Source organism: Camelus ferus, chromosome 10 (assembly GCF_009834535.1).
Source record: "Camelus ferus isolate YT-003-E chromosome 10, BCGSAC_Cfer_1.0, whole genome shotgun sequence".
Classification (NCBI taxonomy): domain Eukaryota; kingdom Metazoa; phylum Chordata; class Mammalia; order Artiodactyla; family Camelidae; genus Camelus; species Camelus ferus.
In genome coordinates this window covers 57,750,933-57,774,921 of record NC_045705.1, presented here as the reverse complement: position 1 = coordinate 57,774,921, position 23,989 = coordinate 57,750,933, and the positions used below count along the sequence as shown (strand labels likewise).

The following is a 23,989-nucleotide window of genomic DNA, read 5'->3' as shown; positions in this document are numbered from 1 at the left end:
ACCATTTTATACATAAGGAAACTGAGCCCAGGAAGGTGAAAAACTTGTCCGATGCCACATAGGTGACGTGTGACAGTGTGGGGATGTGAGTCCAGGTCTGGCAGAGGTGATGGAGGAGGTGGCAGGGAGCATGGGGCAGAAGAATCAGACCCCCATGTGCACAGGTGCCAACACTTAGCCATAAATTCATTTAGTCATTCAGAGACAAAACCAGCCACCAGTGCATTCACAGTCCCGAGGATAGCTACACACTCACTGCACACACCCAGGCTCACACAGATGTTGCCAGCCCCCATCACACACGCACAGGCACCCACACATGCAGATGGCTTGTGCACAGATGTGGCCTCAGGGGCGCTCACACGTTTACACCCTCATACACATTCTCCCACAGAATCACAGACCCACATACTTTCACACAGACATTCTCCTAATGACCCAGGGGACATATTCTACTATGGTCACATGATGCATTATGGACAACTAATGGGCAGGCCACATGTGTGCATAGGTCACCAGCCAAGCAGGAGCTCCCCACAAAGTGGGGGGGGGGAAGCAGTTGTGATGAGAGTAGACAGAATTTTGCAATCAGGAAAGTCACACAAAAAACGATTTTCAAGTCCATTTCCAAGACAAAATTTATATAATGTCTGGTGAGGTTGGAGGACATCCTCTAAAGGACCTGCACAGATTCACAGGCACAATAATTGCACAAGATCCCCTGGGCTCATATGATTACCCAGCCCTGGGCTGTGTGTGTGTGTGTGTGTGTGTGTGTGTGTGTGTGTGTGTGTGTGTGTGTGTGTGTTTGTGTGTGTGTGTACATACTCAGTGGCTCCCAGATCCTTGGGATATGAGGAAGGAGAGGAGAAGTTCCAGAGACTCCGGATGTTTGTTCTCTGGCTTCCTGGGCCCTCCAAAGGCAAATAACTTTGGATGCCAGCCTGCCTGCTCAGGACGGGTGGGTGGGGTGGTGGGTTGTGTGAGGAACATGGCCCTGCCTCTGGAGCCCTGCTGATGGGGACCATGCATAGAGATACAGCATGACTGAGGCCCACGGCCAGTTTCCCATGGACTTGTGGGCCCATCACCTCCCCTCTCTGGGCCTCAGTTCCCCCATCTGAAAAATTGGGACAGAGAGGGGCTGAGACTGGGGGCTCTCCCCTGGAGATTGAAACTGAGACATTCCAGGATCAGGGTACAAAAGAGAAAACCAAAGCTGGGGTGGGGAGATGGAGGGGCCAGTAGGGTTGAGGGTTCAGGGCAGGGCGTGGAGCCCCAGAGCCTGCCATGTCTCCCCCACAGTGTCCCCTTTCCTGGAGAAGGGCTGCACCTCAATGTTTACACCTGCTTGTGGGGGTGGGTGCAGCCCAGCCCTTGCTGATTGCCAAGGGGAGCAGTGGACAGGAGGTGGAGGTGAGAGTCCCCTGAACACTGCAGGACAGGACAGGGGCAGGATAGCACAGCAGGGCGGGGTGCTAGAACAGATCAGCATGGGGCCTGGAAGGACAGGAGGGGAGAAGAGAGAGCATCCCGGTGCAGGAAATGGAAGAGCCGAGACCTGGAGGTGGCAGTGGGTGCGGTGCGGGAATGAAGGGATGAGGGGAGTAAGGTTGGAGGGCTGCTAGAGCCTGGAGCGTGGACCGGGGAGTCAGGAGGGACAGCAGTGACCCTGTCTGTCATGCTTAGTGCCTTACAAACACATCCAGCAGGCCCAGGAGCTCGGAGCCCACTGCAGGGCCATCTTCTGCAAGGCGGGGACTACAGCCAGACCTGCATTTTACCACAGCCCCGCAGGTAGGGGTAGGGGACAGCTCAGAGAGCCTTCCACTGTAGGGAATATAGTGGATTGGAACCCAGAGGCAGGGGCACGCCTGAGAGGAACCCTGCCCAGAAGATTTCTCATTCCAATCCCCAATACAGTGGGACTATTTTTAGGACCAATTAAAGTGCTCACGCATTCCTCCAGGGGCACGGAGAAGGAAGGGGGGCCAGGAGCAAGTGCAGAGGGAAGGGGGTGGACCCCACTCTTCCCCACAACTCTGGTTTTGTCTACCAGGTGTTCCCTTCAGGGCTAAGAAGGCTTTCATCCCCAGGGACCCCTCCTGGCTCTTAGGTCTGTCCATCTGCCTCTGAATCAGTCCTTATCTCTGTCCCAGTATCTTTCTCATTCTACCCACCAACCCTATCCTGGGATTTGGGGAATAACTGAGTTGAGCCAGGCCCTGAAGACAGAGCCAAATACAGTCATAGGACCCAGTAGTGAGACTGTGGGAGAGACACATACCAGAGAAAAACAGAGAGCAAGAAGGACAGACGCGGAGAACCCAGGAAGCTGAGGGGGAAACAGAGAGCCCAGGACAGAGCCGGGGGAAGCCCCCCCGGCCATGGCAGCCCCTGGGCACCCTGTTTTCCACTTTGTGCCAGAGAAGACTCTGCCAGGCCCACCCTCCCTTCACCCCCACCAGCCCCTCCCTGGGCCCTCTGCAGGCCCAGACTGACCTTGTGCCAGGCCAGTGCCATCTAGCATTTACCTCCCACCATGGGCACTGTGTCTGGCACAGAGGGAAAGACATGAGGCCCTGTTCCCTGGCCTGGAGGAAGGGGCACCCTGCATCTGAAAGGGGCTCAGCCCATCTGCTGGCCAAGGCAGGGAACTGGAGGGGCCACTGAGACAAACAGTGGTCAGGAGGGAAGGAGCCTAGTGTGTCCAGAAGACCTCTGGGCTGGGGTAAGGGCCTCCTGACCCCAGGTGAGACCCTGGGTAAGTCCTTTCCTATCTTTCTGGCCTTAATCTACTCCCATCAAGCTGGGGTTGGGTGCCATAGGCCCAGGGCTTTGTAGACTCTGGTTCTGTAAGAATTCTGAGGAGGAGGATGACAAGTGACCCACCCAGGAAGGCTTCCTGGAGGAGGTGACATCACTCATGAAAGAAAGTGATAATGATCCTCTCAGAAAAGGTAATAAGTACTCCTCTCAGAAAAGAGTCCTTCCCTCCTGACACACCATCCCCTGCCCTGTCTTCACCAGGAGATGATCCTGAGGCAGAAGGGCCTCCTAGCCTGCAGAGATGCTTTCTTCTCAGCACAAGGTACCCTCATTCCTTAGGCTCCTTTAAAATAGTCACTGGGCCAGGCTTGTGAGACTTTGAGAGGGCTCAGCTGTCTTCCCGGCCTGGGGTCCTCCAGGGGGTCATTGTGTCCACCCCCTAGCTTGGTTATGGCATATGCCCTTCACAGCCCAATAGCCTTGGGCACTCAGGAGTCCAATGGATCTTTTTATAGCTCAGCAGACACCTCCTGACACCTGTGATGGGCTGTGAGATCCTGGGGTCCCCAGGGAGGAATAGGAAGCAACTTCTGCCGTCTAAGAGCCCCCAGTCTGGTGAGGGTGCCAGATGGACAGTAGTGGCAATTCAGCATGCCATGCCATCATGGGGAGCATAGGGCTGTAAGAACCCTGGATGGGAGGCTCAGATTTGCCTGAGCGAAGGAACAATGACAAAATGTTCCTGGAGGGAGGCCCAGAGGAGGGAGCCTGGTCACTCATTTATTCATTCATTCATGTATCTAATTTTTCCTTTGGCCATCATTTCCTGAGAGACATAAACTCTGCTGATGCTGGTCCAGCTGGTCACTCAGCTCCCTCTTCCTTTCCTGCTTGGGCCACTGTGCCAGCCTCTCAGAGGCTCCTAGACTTACTTTGTCCAGCTCCCAACCTGCCACAAAGGCCATGTGATGGGGTGAGGCTGAGGAGGGTTTGAAGACACTGAGGGTCTTCAGGCCAGAGCTGCAGGCCAGCGACGCTTACCAAGTCCTTTCTCAGGATACAGTCTCCCTTGCTCGCACACCACTGGGGACAGGTAGCTGGCCTCGCTCCTGCCCAGGCTTCTCTGTTGTGGTATGACTAACTCTCAGAGAGCTTACCTCTGCCTCCTGGTGACTGCGCCACTGTGCCTAACTGCCCACACGGGCCCTTGGTGAGGAATCAAGGACAGTGGGGGCATCAGGAGTTTGGCATGCTGGGGACATGCGTGGGAGGAAGGCTGTGGCCATAGGGGTGGGGGGTCACTATTGGCTCTGCCGCTTGGATGAGGCAGCGGGGACCGGAAGTGAGGGTGAGGGGGTGGGAGAAGTCCTGAGCCTGTCCCATCCCCCTTGATTTGATGTCTGCCTCCCAGGTTGTCTCCTTCCCCCCACACTCGGCTCTGGCTGCCGCCCTCTGTGCACTCTGCTGTTCCCTTACACCTTCTTTACCCCAGACCCCGTGCCAGGGACTGAGGGCGCCCAGTGAGTCAGGGCCCCGGAGTGCTGATTGTTCATACAATTCCTCCCTTCTCTCCCCAACCTCTTCCCCTTCCCCTCCTTCATCCTTCTCCAAACCTAGCCCTTGAGGAAGAGTGGGGGGCCTGAGGCCATTGGGAGGGCATCTTGGAGGAGGCAGGAGCTAGAGTAGAAACCAAGACTGGATTCGAAAAGGTGAGGGGCCTGGGAGGAGCTGCTTGTGAATATTGGAGGTAAGGAGCCCACAGGATGGGGGCTGACTTATTGGGGAGGTGGGGGACACAGTGAGGGGGGCACCAGGACAGGGCTCAGGTGTATTCTACAGTGCACGTGTCTCCAGTGTGGCTCGGAGGCTGGAGACGCGGCCCTGTTGGAGTAACAACTGAAGCCAGAGTCTGCAAAGGGCAGGGGGAGGGGTGGGGAAGAAAGGTGCGGGAGGGGTGAGAAAGCTGGGGAGGGGAGAGGAAAAGGGGACACAAAGGAGGGAGGGGAGAAAGAGAGAGGGAAAAGGAGGGGGGAAGGTCAGGCTCTTCCTTTAGGACTGGACCCCTTCCCTACACCCTGATCCCATGTCACCCCACTGTCCCACCTCACTCTCTCCTTGCAGCTCCCCTGCCTCTCTCTTCCTTTGAGACTTTCCCTGAGGAGTCCCCCTCTTGTGGTGGAAGTGGCACCAACTTGCACCCAGCGGATGGGCCATTCCCTCCTGAGCAAGGCCCCTCCCCTTTGATCCTTTGTCTCCTCCCCTATAAAAGGGGATGGTCAAAACAGGCACCTCCCAGGGTTCATAAGAGGATTGGAGAGAGTGCATGTGTTGCTGGGTCTCAGAGTGTGCTCCCTGGGCCAACAGCAGCAGCAGCAGCAGCAGCATCTAGGATTGTGTTGGAAATGCAAGTTCTTGGCCTCATCCCAGACCTTCCATATCAGAAACTCTGAGGGCAGAGCCAGCAATCTGTAGGTAACAAGCCCTCCAGGAGATTCTGGTGCACATTCAAGTCTGAGAATTACTGATGGACACCTCTAGCGCACAGTAGGTACTTGAGAAAGGTGCCTTTTCTTCCCCAAAGCATGATGCCCCTCAAGCAGGGCACTGACATGTAAGTTTGTCCATCTGTGGCCTGGGTCTCTCACCTGCTGCTACCTCAAATCAGGTGTCCCAAGGATCGCCAAGCCTCTTTCCTCTGTTTTCCTGCTCAGCCTTGTTGAGGGGAGGTCTGGGGCTGCAAGATCTTAGCGCTCCTGGGCAGCTCTTCTCCCCGGATCTAAGGCACCAGCGCCTGTTGGGGGCCGTTCCTTGGGTGTGGCAGTCCTGAGTGGGGCAGGAAGGGGGAGGGGCCGCCTCTCCTGCTTCCTTGCTGGCCCCTGACTCCACAGGGCTCAGCATGCTGCCGCGAGGGCTGTGAGAGTCACAGAGTAAGCTTGGGGTGCTTGGGCTTAGGCTGGGGGTCCGAGGTCCAGCCCAAGGGGGCTTCTCTGGCCAGAGCCCCCAGGAGGCCTCCTTTGGGAGGGGCTCTGCCAGTCTCCCCGGCAGAGCAGATGGGCTTGCTAGTACCAGGCACACACGGGCACACAGACAGATGTGCTCCTTTCCCCTTGAAGGCCCTGTTCTCTGGGGAGAGAAGAGACTAGGGATAGTGCCCATCAGAACAGGAGGCAAGAAGCAAGAGTGTAGCCGGCATCTGCCCTGGCCCCCTGATTTCTCCCATCACGGCCGACTTCCTGACTTTCCTCATTCTGTGGGTGCTCATCTTGTGTCAGGTGCTCTCTCCCCAAGTTCTTGGACGTTTAGGGGAGGAGTGGGCAGGAGAGACAGGAGTGGGTGGGGGCAGGAGTATGCAGGAGAGAGGATTTGGAAGTGGGGAAAAAAAATTGAGACTCTTTTTTCCTTTGTAAATTAATTAATTAATTTGTTGTAGGGGAGAGGGTAATTATGTTTGTTTGTTTATGTATTTATGTTTTTAATGGAGGTACCGGGGATTGAACCCAGGACCCTGTGCTTGCCAAGCAAATGCTACCACTGAGCTATACCATCCCCCATCAAGACGCTGAGACTCTTGGAGACGAGACAGGAGAGTAGCCTGTGACAGGGATGGACGTTGACTGAGGGGGGCCTAGAGAGAAGGAGGGAGACCCACTCAGAGAACTCAGGGAGACAGAGCCTGAGAGAGGGGCACAGCCCCAGAGGGAAGGAAAGAGGAATAGAGAGGGAGAGGGGCTCCAAGGCCCTAGAAGACTCCTCTTTAGAGAAAGGGACACCAAAGCCCAGAGAGAGAGAGGAGGGCACGCCACCCCAGGCCGCACAGGGGACCTAGCACAGGCAGAGTTGGATTAATCATTGTGTATGGCTAGTCTCAATAACACAGTTTGACTCTTAGAAGGTACCTGACTATTGGATTTGATGTTATGAGCTTCTTCTAGGCCACCATGGGGGCACTGTGAGGCTTCCAGAGAGGGAGGGGTGGGCTCTCAGTTCCAGGCAGTAGGGAGAGCAATAGGAGGGCTTATAGAGGTAGGAAAAGACATAGAGGCCCATGGAGACAAGACAGGAAAGCAGCTTGTGACAATGACACTGACTCTCAAGAAGGGCATCAGTCCCTGTGCTGGTGGCTCTACAAGGTCTCTTGGCTTCATATAATTCTTTAAGGAGTTAGAAGGAATTTTGTCCAGACCCTAGCCCCTGTCCAAATGTGTGCAGAGAGGCTGATCCAACCCCATTGCTGGCTCCAGGGGCGTCCTCACTCAGAACAGGCTCCCCTGTCTCGGTACCCAGGGTAAAAGACCAGTGTGTGAGGAGTGGCACTGTCTATAGTGTTGAGTGGACCTACCTCCGACCACAGAGCTGCAGGTAGGGAGCTGGGGAAAGCAGGAAGGCTCCATCCACCTAACTACCCATCCATCCATCCACCCACTCATCCATCCACCCATCCACCCATCCACTCATCCATCCATCCATCTATTCACCATTCCATCCATTCACATATCCATCCACCCATCCTCACTGAGTTAAAACAAAAACCACTGAACTATATTGTTGCAAGCTGAAAGGACCCATTTTTACTAATGAGGAAGTTGAGGCTCAGACTAGGAATGGGGCCTGATAAGGCCACACAGGGCTTCTATAGTCAACCTGGGACAGGACTAGAAATCACTGCTCTTTTCTGCATACCACAGATTCTCCTCTGCGGTCTGGGAAATTGCCTGGTTGTTATGCTGATATTTATACTGACAGTTTTTCCAAAAAGCGGCAAGGACAGGAAATGTGACCCCTTTCACCCAGCCCTGAGCTTGGCGGTGTGTGTATGTGTGCGTGTGTGTGTGTGTGTGTGTATGCCTAAGTGCATATTTGTGTGTGCATTGTACATAGGGTTGCATTTTTATCCGTGTGTGTGTGTGTTTGTGTGGGGGCAATATGTGTACGCAGGACATGTATAGATGTGCATGAGAGTAGGCATGGTCTGTATGTGCTTTTCCTTTCCTCATCTTTTTAAGATTTCTGGGATTCTAGCCTTTGACTTGAGCCTTGTTAGTTTCCCCACCTGTGCCTCCAAATTGGGAATTTCCCCATTTCCCATTCTCAGCTGCCCCCCACTGATTCTCTTCTTCCATCTCTGGGGCAGCTACTCTGCCCTCTGAGCCCACACATCATGGGCTTTGGAATTTGAACTATTTCCTTCCTGAGTTGATACAGCAGAGGTGAGGTTGCTTTGAGATCTGGGAAAGATTCAAGGAAAAGTTGGCATGCGACCAAGTCTTGAAGGCCCCTTGGAGGGCCAGGTATGAAGTGGCTGTGATTCCTGCACTCAACATCCCCCACCCCTGGGGCAGGCAGGGCAGGGCCAAGAGGTGTATGTACAGAAGGCTGCCAGGCAGAGAGCCCCAGGCTTCATCGGCCAGGTCTGCATTCAGCCCACTCAGGCTCCCTCCCTGCTGCCTTCCCAACTCTCCCCAAGTTTCCTTTCACATTCCCCCACTCACCGCCATTATCCTGCCCTTAGCCTGAGGAGTCACAGAAAACTGACCAATCCAAACAAAGGCCAGACAGGCACCTACCAATTCCAGTAAAGGACAGGTCAGGGCATCCCCCAATCCAAGTAAAGGGCAGGTCGAGGAACCACCAATGAGAACAAAGGACAGACTATTCTCTCTAAGCCCCCTGGGGAGGGAGCTCGGGGGTTGGGTGCAGAGCAGGAACAAGACAGTGGCTGGAGATCCAGAGACTCGGGTTCTGGACCTGGCTCTGTCCTGACCAGCTGGCTGACCACAGGTGGGGCACTGCTTCTTTCTGAGCCTTAGTTTCTTCATCTGTCAAATGGGGAGACTTAGCTGTCCTAAGACTGTGGCTTCGAGAAATTTCTTCCCCTACATCAGCGCTTACTACATCACCTTGGCCCCTCTTCTCCAACTTCCACACCACAACACATATCAAACTCCACTGGAGGGCGGGGTCCCTCAGGTCTCAGCTTGTCCATCCCTGCTGCCTCCAGGCAGGAACAGACATAAACCAGCACCACCTTCTGGAGACCAGCCCTGGGAACCCCAGTCTGAGGAGCTTGGGTTCGCAGACTTTACTCTGGGATTATTTGGGGCATCAGCTCTTCCTCCCCTCTTTAGTCTGCAGAATTGATCTCAAAAGGCCACAATAGCCCACATGTATACTGTGTGTGCAGGTGTTACTGAGCCCTGGCCTGTGACTCCATAAGGAAGTACCTGCGCCTGTGTGACTCTGTATGTGTACCTGGAAGGTATCTGAAGGCAGGCTGGAATATTTCTGCAAAGATGGGAAGGTCTGTGGCTGTGTGGCAGAGTATGTGTGGTGCTGAGTTTGTGTGAACTGTGATGAGCAGTGCCTAAAGGTTAAAGGAACATTAATCCAATTTGGGGATTGTATTGTTGGGAATCAGCAGCTTCTGATGGCTGAGGACAGAGATCCATCTCCATGACCAAAATGTGTTGGGGGTGGGGAAAATCAATGCCAAGTGAGCATTCAGGGAGAAAGCCCCCTGCTGCCCCCAATCCTGGAAAACAAGACTGGGTGGGAGCGGGGTTAGGGGAGGAAGCTGAAGCCAAGAAGATGCAAGGGTGAAATCTGGAGCTGAAGTCTGAACCCCAGGCTTCATCTGGATCCCAATGCAGGACTCCCCTCTGCAGCCTTTCTGAAAAATGGGCATCTAGCCCATTTTTGCACACCCCCAGTTATGGGGAGCTCACTTCCTCTCTTTCTCCTGATGGCCTCTGCCTGTGTAGCTTGGCTCTGCCTGGAAGAAGGTCTTCGATCCACTGGGCCAAGGCCAGCCTCCTGAGAAATCCTATGGGTCTCCAGGCTGTCCCTGGAGCCACAGAGTCCAGTCTCCCTGCCCAGAAAAGCCTGAGATATTGTAGTCAAATACTGAGACCCCTGGGTTGGCTCTGCTTCCAGCTAGGAGCCCCGGGGCTCTCCAGTCTTAGTCACATGCAGGACTTGGTTTCCAATTCCCTTCTTACATGAGTCACTTCCTCTGAAAGAGTCTCATTGTGTCCTTACCTGGGACACAATGCACTGGAGATGGTCTAATCAGCCTATGGAAAGTGGAGGAACTGTCATTTTCACATGTTCAGAGTAACATAATTTTATTAGTACAGCCTACAGTTTCAGCATTTTTAATATATTACCATCCACAATTACACTCAGAGCATGCTGAGCTGAGCCTGTAGTCCACTAAGACCCTCAACCTCTTGTCTTTTTCATAGGAATAGGGGCCACACCATGTCTCCTCCATCTTACAGTTAATCATTTTGCTTTATGATCACAGACCCAGCCATCCACCAGGGTAAACATCAGAAAGAACTTCCAGGGATAGTGGGGAGGGCATGGCTGAATGGATGGTATGAGTCACGATCCTGCCTTGGCCCTGGATCCTCTGTTCCGTTACCTTTCTCTTTGATCCCTGTGGCTCTGGCCAAGTTAATAGAGCAAGAAGCAGGGACCTTTCTTGTCTCTGTTCCGCTCTCCAAGGACGAGGCTTGTTCCTGGGATGGGAAGCCTGGGAGGCAGTCAAGGCAGTCTTCTCCTTCCCTTCCTATCTTGCTGGAGGCTGGCCTAACTGTGTTTCTCGCATCTTGTGGGCTCAGGCACCCCCTGGACTCTTGTTATTCCTGGCCCCTCACTAGGCTGAAAAGTGAGACTGTATGAGGCCACCTCCCTCTTTGGGAAAGCCAATGGGACCCAGATTCAGCAAACATTTGGCTGAGCACCTATGCCATGTGGGTACTCTGTGAGACACTCCTAGGACTCAGTTTCATTTTATCTTCATATCACCCTGTACGGAGAGATAGCTTCAGTGTTCCCCCATACAGACAGAAGACAGGCTCAGTGACTTGACCAAGATGCAAACTGCTAATAATAGTGGAACTAGGACTCAAATTTGGGGAGTTTTGTTTGCTTGTTTTGCTTTGTATTAATGTGGAAGCCTGTGCTTTCCCTACTATGCCAGAGTTATCTTTGGCTAAAAGACAAGAGACCTGGGGTCTAATCTAGACTCGACATCTTGACTCACAGTGAGTTCTTTGCTAAGTCCCTGGCCCATCTATAAGATAAGGGCACTTGGACGTTCTATGGCCTTAAGACTGGTTGGATTCTGAGATCCTAAGATCCTGGGATTCAAGTGTCTGAGAACCGTGGCCTCTGGTTTCAGCTGGGAGTTTGTGCTCACAGCTGCCTGGGCCAGGGGAACTGCCCTGGCCCGCCCAGCAAAGGCCCTCACTGCCCTTTCCTCTCTTCTAGGATGCTTTGCTGAGCCTGGGCTCCGTCATCGACATTGCAGGCTTGCAACAGGCTGTCAAGGAGGCCCTGTCAGCGGTGCTCCCCAAAGTGGTAGGTGCCTTGACCCCCACTTCCCCTGCCCCCTAAACCTTTGCCTTGCTCCTTGCTGTAACCACATGGTTGAGAAGAAAGGAAGAGGCAGGGTCCCTGTCCAGAGGACTCTTAAAGGGAAGTGAATTGTTTGGGTTAGTGTTCTGAGAGGGCTTCTTGGAGGAAGAGGGCTGAAGCTAAGCCCCAAAGAATGAATTTATATAGGAATCCTGGAATGTCTGGGACAGAAGGGGACTTAGAACTTATTGGAAAGATCATGTTTCAGATAATGGAATGGATTTACCTAGGATTAGAGCTAAGACATAGTGGAGTCAGGGGAACTTTGGAATATGTACAGCAGGAAGGATTGAGAGTAGATATGTGGACAAATTTCCTTGATGCCAGGTCTGGGAGGTGCTGGAATGGGGCTCAGCCTTGATGAATGGATTCATGCCGAATTAAAGCTTCCTGCCTGGAGACAGGAGGCTGGACAAGATGATCTCTAAAAACCTTTAAGCTTCTCTCTGACCCATCCAACACCATGGATGAGGTTGCAGACTGGGGGCAGGTGGAGGGTGGTTGCTTGGGCCCATGATCACCTGGTCAACATGGTTGCCTGGGCCAGAAGTGCCTTGGTAAGGGGACTGTGCTTCTCTTCAGCTGCCCTAGGCCATTCCCCAATCTGGCTCCTGTGGCCACTGTCCACCCCTTAGGTAGTAGGAAGGACAAACTGGCCCTCAAGGCCCAAAGCAGCGGTGTCTGAGTTGTGCCAAATAGAGGGAAGCAGGGGACTGTCAGTCTGGGGCAGAGGGCTCTAACTTACCCTAAGGGGCACAGAAGACTTCCTGGAGGAGGAGATAAACTGAGTCCCCATAGCCTGGAATGTCCTCTCTCCTACTTAAGACACCAGCCAAGAATGGCCTCCACTCCAGGAAATAAGACTAATTCGGAACTGAGCCCCTCCCCAAGCCCCCTCCAGCAGAGCCTATTGTGTCTGAATCTGCTCTATGGATGAGCCACCTGAGGTCCAGAGAGTGAGGGCACTTCCCCCAAGGTCACACAGCAAGACAGGAACAAATGGGGTTTGGCCCCTAAACACCCGCATTCTTTCTCCTCAGCTCTGCTGTCTCAAAACCTCCTGGAAGTTCAGAGCCCAGGAGGAGGGCTAATGAGTGAGCTTTACTGAGTGTGAAATTGGTAGGAAGTGGGTGGTATGTTGGCTCCCAAAATAAATCCTTCCGGAGATGGGACTGAGGCATCATCTGGCTGGGGTGGAGAAACATCTGGAAAGGAGGAGGTGGAGAGGTTAGCAGGTCAGCTTCTATAAGGCTGCCCTGGGAGTGGGGAGGAGGAGGTAACTGTCTGGGTCTTCAGAGGCAGGATGCCTGGTGGTTGTGCCAGCTTAGATGCCCTGGACTGGATTCACTGTATCCCCAAAGCTGGGAGCTGGGAAGACAGCTCTGGTCCAGGTGACTAGGTTCCTGGGACAGTGGGAAATGTCTGCCTTGGCATATCCAGGAGACCTGTATGAGCTGGGGAAGCCCTGACTTTGGGGAGCCCTGTCTTGATTGCATGGAGGGACTCAGCCCTCCAAAGAGGGGCAGGGAGATGGGAGGTCTGCCCTGCCCCCAGGGAAGGTTGGGGACCCGGGGAGGGGTCTGCCTACACCCCCAGTGAGGGGAGCCGCTGGCACCTGGCTTCTCATCAGCACCCATTGTGGCAGGCAGCCGCAAATGCAGATGGTGCTGATGTGTCTGAAATGGTTCCCTCCTTCCCTCCAACAAAGTCGGCTAATTTTAACCCAGAGTGAGGGGGTGGGAGCAGACGGACACCCGGAAGTGAAGTGAGGCTCTGTCTTCCCTGCCTCCCCACCCTCAATTGTCCACCCCTCTCTCTGCCAGGTCAGGACTCTCTGTGTGACCCTGGCTGCTGGGTTGTCTCTTAACCTCTCTGGGGAGCCACATCCCTCAGGCCCCTCCCAGGCTGCTTAAACGGTTGATTGACAAGAAGGAGGCTGGATAGAGATGAAGTGTGGGTGGCTTCCTCCTCACTAATTTCTGCATCCCTGAACTCTCAACTAGACCTTCACCCAGGGGAACAAGGGGGCTTCAGGCCTTGCCTGTGTCTGCCCTTCTCACTACTCAAGCCCTATCATTCCCAGCCCACGCCACCACTGAGCTTGGCTCAGGTTCTCTGGAAGTAGGGCTGGGGCTGGGAGAGGGTTGGGGTGGCTGGAGACAGCCAAAGGCAACCAGAGTGGCTGGCAGGATTGTGCACTCTCATAGTCATGAAAGGCAGCTGCTCCTGCTGAGAAGGATTCCCCACTTACTGAGGGTGAGCCTTTAACATTTAGCGCCAATGTCACCTCCTCCAGAAGCCCTCCCTGATACAGTCAGCAGAGAGAAGAGTCCTCCGTTCTGAGAAAACAACGCCTCTCAAGATATTTAGCTGGGCATGCGGGTGCCCCCTGGCTTGGGGGAGGGTCTCTGCTGAGCATCTGGGTCTCCCTCATCACATACAGCATGGGTAGTGGAGACTCTGCAAGGCTGTGTTGGTTGTGGGTCCCTAACTGGAGACAGGCCTGCTTGGAGGGAATGTGGGTTTTCACCTGTGAGTCAGTGAGGGCAACTGCTTCTGTCAAGACTGCTCTGGGCCCTTGGGGAGGGCAGATCGATGAGCTGCAGATTTGACATGCTTCAAACAGAGCTTTGATCTCACTCTGGAATGTGATCATTCCAAAATACAAATCAGCTCCTGTCTCACTGGACTCACCAGACCCGCCCTCCCCGGCAGCAGACCCTCCCCGGCAGCGACCCCCTCCGCCCAACACCCTCCCCCGGCTCCCTTCCAGCTCAGCACTTGCTGACCCCAAGCCCACCTCCTGCACCCTCTGCCCCCACTGTCAATTCTATAAATGCTCTGTGCTCTTTACACCTACACGCCTGCTGCTAGGTCCAGAAGCCATTCTTCTGTGCCTCACCCACTCTCTGAATGTGTCTAATTCCCCTTTCAGTTACAGTGTTAAAAATGCTCCCTACAGGAAGCCCTCCTGGCTTGGGTCACAGTGTGTGATTTCTTGTAGCTTTGTTTGTGTATCTGAGGTAGTAGGGAAGCTTCCAGCATGTTCTGAGCCCCTCCTTCAGTAAGCCCAGAGTGGATGCTCAATTATTGTTTGCCCAGTTTGGAGTCACGGCACAGAAATATCCCAGGGTTGGGGGTGGGGTGCAGATCTGTCTGTACCTTCAGCCCTTCAGACCCTCCCCTCCCCAGAGCCTTGGATGTGCGGTGATGGGTAAGAAGAGCCAGGAGGGTCATGGATCATTGCCTGCTCGGAACCCCTCCAAGAAGAGAGTGAGGTGCTGAGGTCATAAGGGAGTTTTCCTACCCTGGCTGCACTTAGAATCACTGGCGAGTAAAAACAAACAGATTGCCTGAGCCCAGTCCCAGGGAGTCTGTGACCTGGTTACCCAGACCTGTGTCAGACTGGAAGTAGGCTGCTGGAAGGGCCTCTGTTCAGGGTCTCATGAGTGCCTTCTGTCCTAGGAGACTGTCTACACCTACCTGCTGGACCAAGAATCCCGGCTGGTGTGTGAGGAGCCACTCCACGAGCTGCCCCAGGAGGGGAAAGTGCGGTGAGCTGTTCTCCACCCATTGCCTTCTTGCACAGTCAAGGGTCTCAGGTCTAGGGCACCTTCCAAGGTCATCTGGTCTGACCCTCCCCATCTGACCTTGACCTCAGCCTCCCTGCCAGGTGGGGCTCCTTAGCTGGGGTCACTGACTCCAGCATGGAGGGGAGAAGCAATGTCTTCTCTTTTATTGTTTTGGAGGCATGGATGGCACAGGAAAGTGCCAAGTGGTAGGTTTTCTCCTAGAGAGCTGTTTAGAATTGCTGCAGCTTCCTCAGAGCTGAATCTCAGAATGTTGGGGCTACAGTTTATCAGTTAGAACCCCAGCAGGCTACGAGAAACTGCCTGGGAGGTTCTTACAGAATCACAGAATTCTGAATCATAGAATGCTGGAACCGCACAGTGTCAACTCCATATCTGAGAACAGCAAGATCAGAGGCAGTATCCCGCTGTGGGTTCTGGAGACTGACTGCCTGGGTGCAAATCCCATCTCCCATTTGCTACCGAGGGCCAGGTATTCGACTTCTCTGTGCCCTGGCTTCCTTGTTTGTAAAATGGTAATAATAATAGTACTTATCTCAAAGTACTATTATGGGAGGAATCTTGGAAGGATTAAATGTGTTTAACACATGTAAAGTGCTTAAAACTGTATCTATAATGAATGCTAAATGTCTGGCTTTATTTTCATTATGATAGAACATTGGAATCACTAACTTTAGGATCATGGGCTCAGTGCCCTCTCATCCCCTGACCCTTCTGAGCCTACTGAATTCAGATTTCCAGATGGGCGAACACTGTGAGACGTATCCAATGTCACATACTTGGTGTGAGACAGAGCCAGGTCTGGGGCAGTCTCCTGGCTGTCCAGGGAACAGTGAAGGGAAGTGGAACTTGTCCGACAAGAAAGTGTTGACAGGCAGGAGTGCTGGTCCGGAGGAGGGCAGGCCACAGAGGACATGCTCACTGCCTTCTAAGCACTGCAGGGCGATTGTAGGTCCAGGGAGCACAGGGTTGGGAGCTGAGGGCTGAGTGGACACTGGTAGGGGTGTTACCAGAAGGCAGCACTTCACTCTAGCCGGCCAAGCAGTCAGGGATGTGGCTGTTTCAGGTAGCAGCTGAGGCCAGCTGCTCACTTCTTGCAGAGGCCATAGAAGGAACTGCTGTTTGGAGATGCCAGAAGTCCTGATGCTGGGGATGCTGGGGATCCTGAGGCCCCTCCTGGCACTTGGAACCCTAGATTCCTGGATGCTGTTCTCTCCCCTGGCCCTTCCCCATGGAAGGGGCTAGAGCCTCTGATAGCTCAGAGCCTTCCCACCTCCTGTTCTCCCATGGGGCTAGTGATGGGTGACACTCTCCCCTGCAGCATCTCCTGACAACTCCTCCCCTCGAGGACTGTGTGAACCAAGCCAGCCATATCCCTCTGTGGCCTCTAGTGTCCCATCTGTAAGATGGCAGGATAGGGCTGGAAGTTCTTTGGAATCTTAAGGGAAAAAATTGTTATAATTGCTATAATTTTTCTCCCTTTTCTCCTCTGAGCCTGTACCCTCACCCCTCATCCTCAAGAACTTGGCATAATATAAGTTTTCCCCATCCAGGAAGTTTCCTCAGAGCAGCTGGGAAGGCCCTCCTGAGAGAGGGATGCAGGACTGTGGGCTCAGATGGCAGGAGGGGAGTGTCCTGTAAGGTCTGCTCTGCTCCTTCTGAGCCTGAGATGCTCCTAGTAGGCTTTCTGCCGTGAGCTGGGGTGTGGGATGGGGTGGAGGGCTGTGGTCCAGGCATCTTTGAGGGGGCTCAGAGCCTCTGCTTCAGTAGCCCTTTCAGTATCCCCACCCCCAGCCACTTCAGACTTAGTAAAGCCTTTGAAAAAGGTACAAAAAAAAGGGCAATTAAAAGTGAATGCTCCAATGCAATTAGCAGAGAGTTGAGTGGAGATGAGGAGGAGAGTGCCTGCTGGGAGACAGGGCTCAGAAATCCCAGGAGGTGGAGGAGGCAAGGCAGTGAGGGGGCAGAGGGGGCAGGTGGTGGGTGGGGGAATCCCATCAGCAAGGATGGGGTGAAGATTCTGGCCAGTCCTATCTTCCAAAATCTGCCCACCTTCCCACCTTCCCACCCTCCCATCCCTCCCACCCTCATGTGTCTGGTGGCGAGCCCACCTGCTTGGCTAAGGCTGGGGCAGAGGTCCATGGAAGAGGGAAGAGCACTCCAGTGGGAGTCAGACAGGCCTGGATTCTAACCCAGCCCCATCTCTGCTTCACTGTGTCCCCTTCCAAACCTATTTTCTTATTCACAGAATGGAGATAACAGTGGGCTCTGTCTATTGGCTTGAGGTAACAGATGCCGAGTGCTTAGCTCAATGCCAGCACGCAGTAGGAGTTTTTTTTTTTTTTAAGTATTTTTATTTGTTTATTTTTTAGGGGAGAGACAATTAGGTTTATCTTTACTTATTTATTTTATTTTTCTAATGGAGGCACTGAGGATTGAACCCAGGACCTCATGCATGCTAAGCATGCACTCAGCCGCGGAGCTATTCCCCAGCCCCAGCTCCCTGTAGGAGCTTAATGATTGCTGGTTGCTCTCCATCTCCAAGTCCCAACACATCTACTCATTGGGTGACCTTGAGAAAATTACTTCCCTTCTGGCTTCAATCTGTTTTTCTATAAAATGGGTATTTTAGGGTACAAGGTCCTTCCAAAGGTGACCTTTGTGGCTCTGGCCCCATCAGGAGACTAGGCACTGGCCCTGGGCTGAGGTGGAGCCTGAGTTTTGGCCATGCCCAGTGTGTGTGTGGTGGTGGGGTTCTCCTCCCGGAAACTCTGGAGGGCTGGCGGGGCTGGCAAACAGCAGCAGGTGTGAAGTGGAGGCAGATCATAAAGACAAATAAGGGCCCAGGGGAAGGGGCAGAGGAGGTGCTGAGGGTGGTGGGGGGAGGCATGTGGTGACCGAGATGGGCTGATGGGGAGTGAAGCAGCCCCACCAGCTACCCCACCCCTCCTGCCACTGCCCCCTCCCTTCTCTTCTGTTTTGTGTTTTCTGCCTCGTGTGTTTGCTCGGCTCTCTCCTCCCCTGCAAAGTCCTTCCCTGTGCTTTCCCCATCCCCACTGACCCACATTTCCCTGATCTGCCACAGCCCCATCAGAGGGCCGCTAGGAGGCCCACTCCCTAGTTTCCTGGCACTAAGGAGGATTCAGTTTTCAGAAAATGTGTCTAGGTCATAGCAGCCTCCCTCAGGGGTGGGTTTGTCCAGAAGAAGAACCCTGGGCTAGAGGTGGAGAGAGCTGCGATCCAGGACAGCAAGTCTGCAATCACAATCTCATGCAATCTCCCTGGGCGTCCATCTCCACCTATGCGAGATGAGAAGATGGGACACTGAGATGTCTGAGGGCTGGTCTTGCTCTGAATCCTGAGGGCTGCAAGAAGGCCTCAGGGCTGGAGGGAGCAAATCCTGGAGGGCTGCCTGGATGAAGGGCTTCCTGAAAGTCTTCACTGCCCTCTTCTGGGTTCCTCGCCTCAATCTCCCAGCCTATTTCAGTCCCCAGCCCCTACTGCCTTCCTCTTCTTATTGTGTCTCCTGCCATCTCAAAGCCTCTGATTACTTGCTGCTGAGTGCAGTGAAATCCAGGGCCTTTCGGCTGCCGAGAAGACACGCCCACCCCGGCCCCAGCTGGTGTCTCCCTCCTCTACTATTTCGGGAGAGAGGGGGGCCCATGGCCCAACCTTGAGAAATTTCTTCCTCAGAGCTGACCTGGTCCACATCACTGCAGCATCTCTCTGTCCCTCTGACTTGTCTCAAGGGACACAGAGAGTAGTGTGTCCCCATCTCTGGAATCTCACATTCTGGGAGAGGGAGGGGGAGAAGGAAGGGAGGGTCCGGGTCCTGGCCTGAATCATAATTCGTCTGCAAGAGAGATGAAAGGTCAGAGTGAGGTGGAGGCTCTGGGAGGTGGGTGGCTCAGTAAAGGGGAGGGGGGTGCCTCACCTAAGAAGGGGTTGGGGGAGCAGAAGAAGGCCTGGCCTGCACTCTTTCCAGGCCATTGACCTCACCAACAGAGAGCCTTTTCCTCTACTCTCTCCACTAAACAAATAGTTGTTAAAGGGATGGACCCGTCATAAAATCCATGCCTGTTGCTCTCCCCACTCTGTCTCCATCTGTCTTTATCTTCACTGGGTAGCCATGACCACTCAGGCACCAAGAGCCGAGTCATTAGCCTTCAACCTGAACAGCTGGTCCCGGGCTTTGGCGTCCCTTCACCCCCAGCATCAGCCTGGCAGCGGGGACAGGGGGTGGGGGAGTCAGGAGAGGAGAGGAGGCAGGGTGGGGGCTCTGAGTTGAGGGGAAAGGCCTGGGGGGTGTGGGCAGTGGGTGAAACCCCCAGCCCCACTTGGGTGGGAGGGACTCAGCCTCCAAGTCCCCTCTCCCTTCTGGCATCTTAGAAACCTCCAGAGGAACAGGAGTTCTGGGAAGGGTGAAGCAGAAGAAAAGGGCTCTTATAGGGGTGGGTTGAGGGGAGCATGGCCTGGCACAGCCCTGTCTGGGGCTGTGGGATGTGGCCAGGCCAGGGGAAGTCAGGTTATGTAACAAGGTGCCCAGTTTGGGGACTGCTGAGGGTGGAGGATCCTTGGAGGCCTCAGCACTTGGTGGAAGATCTGGACCCAGGCAAGGTTGACCTGCCTCAGCCCAGCTTCTCCTCTGCTGTCCAGGGACCACTGAGACTCTGGGGCCCTCACTGACATCAGGTTTATGTCTCTCAGATTCTCCCTCTCTAGTGAGACTTTTACTCAGTAGGCAGCATGATCTGCCTTAAATTGAACCTGACCTTTACCTTCTTCGGCTCAAGTCTCTCCTGGGGCTCCCACCATCCTCAGGATCAAGCCCAGCTCATCAGGGCCCTGGCCCTCTCCAGCCATGCTCCCTGATGTCCAGCTGCATCAACCTTCTTGCCGTTAAACCATCCAGCAGACACACGCTCTTTCTTTCCTCTGAGCCTTTGCACATGCAGTTCCGCCTGCCTGCACATCCTTTCCTATTTGCCTTGTTAACCTCTGCTTGTCCTCTAGCACTCAACTCAGGCATCTTCTCCTCCAGGAAGCCTTCTCTGATCCCACTTCTGTACTGCCCCTGGGTAGGCTGGGACCCACTCTTCCTTCTTTTGTAAGAGCCCTCATCCCTGCCCTCAAGTGTGAGTCTGTATGTCAGTCCCCGCGTGACACCAAGACTCCTCTTCTTATCTCAGTCCTCAATACCAAACCTGACCCAGAAGGACCCCAGGTAAATACTCTGTGGAATGAAGGACTTTAAGTAGAATGTTCCCATAAGTATTTTGGTTGAGAACACTTGCTCTGGCTCTAGTGTGGGGGATGGATTTAAGGGACTTGAGAGGAAGCAGGAGGCGAGGGGAGAGTCTGCTGCAGGTTCAAAGAGACATGACTCTGAGCTGGGTAGTGGCTTGGGAATGGAGAGCAGGGGGCAGTTGTGAGAGATGTGGGAGCTGATTCACCCATTGGATAGGAGAGATGAGAAGAGGGAGGCAGGTAGGATAGTTTGTGGATGAGCTGCAGGGGACTGGATGGATGGTTGTTTCATTTATGGAGTAGTTGTGGAGAGGATAAGTTCCGATTGGGACTGGGTGCCTTTGGCAACTTCAGGGACACCCAAGGCGGACCTCCAGGAGGCCTTTGGATATCTGGGGTCTGGAGCTCAAGAGAGTGGGGGCTGGAGAGTCAGGAGGCCATGAGCACAGAGGAGGAGTTTTGTGCAGAAGAAAAGAAAGGCTGAGGGCAATTCTTTCATCAGGGCCATGGAGGGAGGCAGGGAGAGGCCAAGGTAGCCCCATCTGTGGGTGAGAAGCTGGGAGTCGGGAGTCAGCAGGATGAATTTGCAGCATTGCTCACTGACCAGCAATGCAGGGACCAGCGCCACCTTGTGGCTGCCAGATAACAAGATTGTTTCAGGCCAAGTGGCTGGGCGGGGTCCACAAGAAGGGGTTTGGCTGAGGGTCACCAAGGCCAGCCCCCTGCTGCCATGAAGCCCCAGTCTTTATCAACTGAGTCACCAGGACGCGTGGTTGCTGTTGCCTCCTGCCACCCTAGATCTCTGTTCCTTCCTGGGGTGACTGGCAGCTCAGAACCAGAGCCTAAAGTTCCAGTGTGAGGGCTGGAAGATGAGAAACACCACTGGTTATTGTAGATTCTGAACCAAGGGGCCAGGAGGGAACAGGTCAGTTTCAGAATGCTGCGTGATCTTGACTAAGACGCTCAACCTCTTTGGCCCTTGATTTCCTAGCAACTGTAACCTCCTAATCTGGAGACTTGCAGGCCGCCCCCTCTCTTTTCTTCACTTGACCTTTCCTGGGCCCCCTTTAGTGACCCCACATGCACACTCCAGAGTCCTAGCCCCTGCAAGCTTCTCTTCTCTCCAGGCCAGGCAGTTTCCACAAATACAATTAAGTGGAGGCAGCATGAGGGATGAAGAACCCAGGACAATTAATCATCAGGGAGTGACATTTGGTGAAAAATCAGGGGCTTAATTAAGCAGGAAGAGCCAGAGGCCGGTGGGGAGGGTGGTATGTGCGGTGAGGGCAGAGAGAAACTCATCCTTCCTACAGCTCAGTTCCCCTGTCTCAGTTCCTACTTCCCTTCCCCCCATCACACAGGCACCCTTTGCCTCCTTGACATTCTCCCTGTTGGAGACTCAACCCTTCTCAGGTCTTTAGGAAGATTCAGGTGTCTTAGTTAGGAGGATGGGCTCTGGTGCCAACTGCCTGTGTTCAAATCCTGGCTCTACCACTTATAAGCCATGGAACCTTGGACAGTTGACTTAACCTTTCCATATTTTAGTTTCTCTACCTGAAAATGGAAATGATGATAATATTTAATCCATGGGATCATTGGGAATTCCAAGTTCATCTATGTAAGTTGCTTGGACTGTGTGTGGCACATAGTGATGTCCAATAAACTGTAATTATGACGATGATCTCTGGAGTTCCCCTCTGTGCTTAACACTGAAAGTTGTTCCAGAATGGTTTTCTGAGGATGCTGATGTTTAGGATTTTACTCTCCTGCATCCTAGTTCTCCCTGAGAGGCTCAGAGAGGTTTGGTCACTTGCCCAAGGTCAAGTAATAACTGGCAGAATTGGACCCAGACAGACTAGCTCTGAGCCCTGGCTTTACCTGCTCTGGGGGACCCCGAAGGTGCCTTTCCCATATCTACCAGCAGGAGGCACCAGAGGCCAAACTGTAGCTGTCTGCCCCTCCACATGGGAGGGTCAGAGTCAACACTTTTATTTGTGCCCTCCTCATGTCCACCCTGCAGCAGGTCAGTTTGTTCAGATCCTTGCAGATGAGCAGGCTTAAGCTGCTGTGTGTATCCCCAGGCTGGGGCCTCCTCCTCTGATCCAGGGACTAAGAAGTGGGATTGTCTCCTTTTTTCAGAGAGGCTGTGATCTCCGGGAAGCGGCTGGGCTGCAATGGACTGGGCCCCTCGGACCTGCCTGGGAAGCCCTTGGCCAGGCTGGCAGCTCCGCTGGCTTCTGACACCCAAGGTAAGGGCTGGGAGCTGGGCATGGGCAGGGGGGACTGTGGCCCCTGCTCCCCAGATCTCATCTGTCTTCTATCCCTGTCTCCATCTCTCTGTCTCCTTCTTCCTCTTGCTCTGTGTCTTTAGCAATCCCACCATCTAATTCTCTCTTTATTGTGCTACTAACCTCTCTGAGCCTCAATTTCCTGATCTTTAAAATGGGAACAACAGAACCTACCTTGAGGGGGTGTTGCTTGTGCCAGTGGCTAGACGGGCTGTAGGTGTTGTCATGCCCTCTCTGTCACTGTCTATTTTTCTTTCTCTTCCTCTCCATGCCCCCTGCCCGCCATGTCTCTCTGCCTCGTGTCTCAGTCTCTCTAGGTCTCTGTCCTCTGTCTCGATGTGGAAAGTGCACAAGACTGGGAGTCAGGAGACCTGACTTGCTGTGTGATCTTGGGCAAGTCACTTCCCCTTTCTGGACCTCAGTTTCCCAATCTGTAGAATAGGGGTGCTCAGCCTTACCTGCTTCCCTCCCTCCCAGGGTTGCTGGGAGGATCATGAGAAAGATGTCAAGTGAGGGGTCCTTGTTATGGTCATTTTTATCACTGCCTCAGTACCCATGTCTCTGTCTCTCTGGGTCTCTGGGTCTCTCTGTGTCTCTGTCCTGGCCTCTCTCTGTCTGTGTCTTTGTCTCCCTCCCTGGGTCCCAGCTCAGTATCTCTGAGCCTCGCTGGCTCCGCAGGACCACCTCATTGCCCTCTCCCCCTCAGTGCTGGTCATACCGCTGGTGGACAAGGAGGCCGGGGCTGTGGCAGCTGTCATCTTGGTAAGAGCAGTTGTGGGTGGGATGGGGGAGAGGAGAGCAGCTGGGAGCATGGATGGAGTCTGGTGTGTGTGTGTGTGTGTGTGTGTGTGTGTGTGTGTGTGTGTGTGTGTACGCTGAGAGCAGCAAGCTGGGCTGGAGTTGGGGGAAACGGTGTCTGGGAGGGGTCGGGGAGGAGCCCTCCACCCCACCTTGAATGGGAAGGACAAAGTTGCTGGTCCAGTCAGCAACTTGCGGCGGGATGTACAAGCCCGATCTGGACTCTCATCCCCCATGGAGCCCTTGGCACAGCCCTGGCTTGCTTTCTCTTTGGCATCCTCCAGGGTGGCTTGGGGGCAGTGTCCTGAGAAGGCATGAGTACACTGAGTTGGGAAAGGACTGAGACACTGAAGGGGGATGGGCAGATATGACACTGACCGAGACAGTGTGGAAAAGCCAATCAGAGATTGGGGTGGTTGGAGCTAGGGGGCTTGAGGAGAGGACTTCCACGGGGAGTCCTGAGAGGGCATCCATCCCCAGCCAGACCTACGTCCGAGGTTGGGACAGACCCCAGGCAACAGGGCAGGCTTCCTGTGGCCGGTGACGGAAAGACGGGGGCCTGAGCTGGAAGCGAGATGCGCTGCTGGGGGTAGTTGGGCGGGCAACCCGGGCCAGGGCGCCCCTTGCTCTCTGCTGCCCCCTCGCGGAGCTCCCCGCTTTCGGCTCCCCAGGCGGAGGGGTTAGCGGAGTTTAGCTGCGTTGGCGGACTTCTGCGGCTCTTCTAGTCCCTCCTCCCCTGTGGAGGAGGGCGCTCAAAATCTTTGTCCTGTCCTAAGAACCGAAGGGTTAGCGCGGCCAGATCGCCATTATTGGGGATCGGCTTCCGCGGAGGCGGCCGCCACTTCTGTAGGGGCGCGGACAGATAAATGAGGAGGT

General features: G+C 54.1%; 1 protein-coding gene across 2 annotated transcripts in view; it reads left to right on the top strand.

The window, feature by feature from the left end:
• Positions 1–23,989, top strand: part of PDE2A (phosphodiesterase 2A) — a 63,554-nt gene that overhangs the window by 21,128 nt on the left and 18,437 nt on the right. For both annotated transcript variants that reach the window (XM_032489287.1, XM_032489289.1), the window contains 4 exons: positions 11,044–11,133; positions 14,656–14,744; positions 22,167–22,276; positions 23,022–23,077. In XM_032489287.1, coding sequence (XP_032345178.1) covers positions 11,044–11,133; positions 14,656–14,744; positions 22,167–22,276; positions 23,022–23,077 — 345 coding nt within the window. The remainder of the gene's footprint in view (positions 1–11,043; positions 11,134–14,655; positions 14,745–22,166; positions 22,277–23,021; positions 23,078–23,989) is intronic.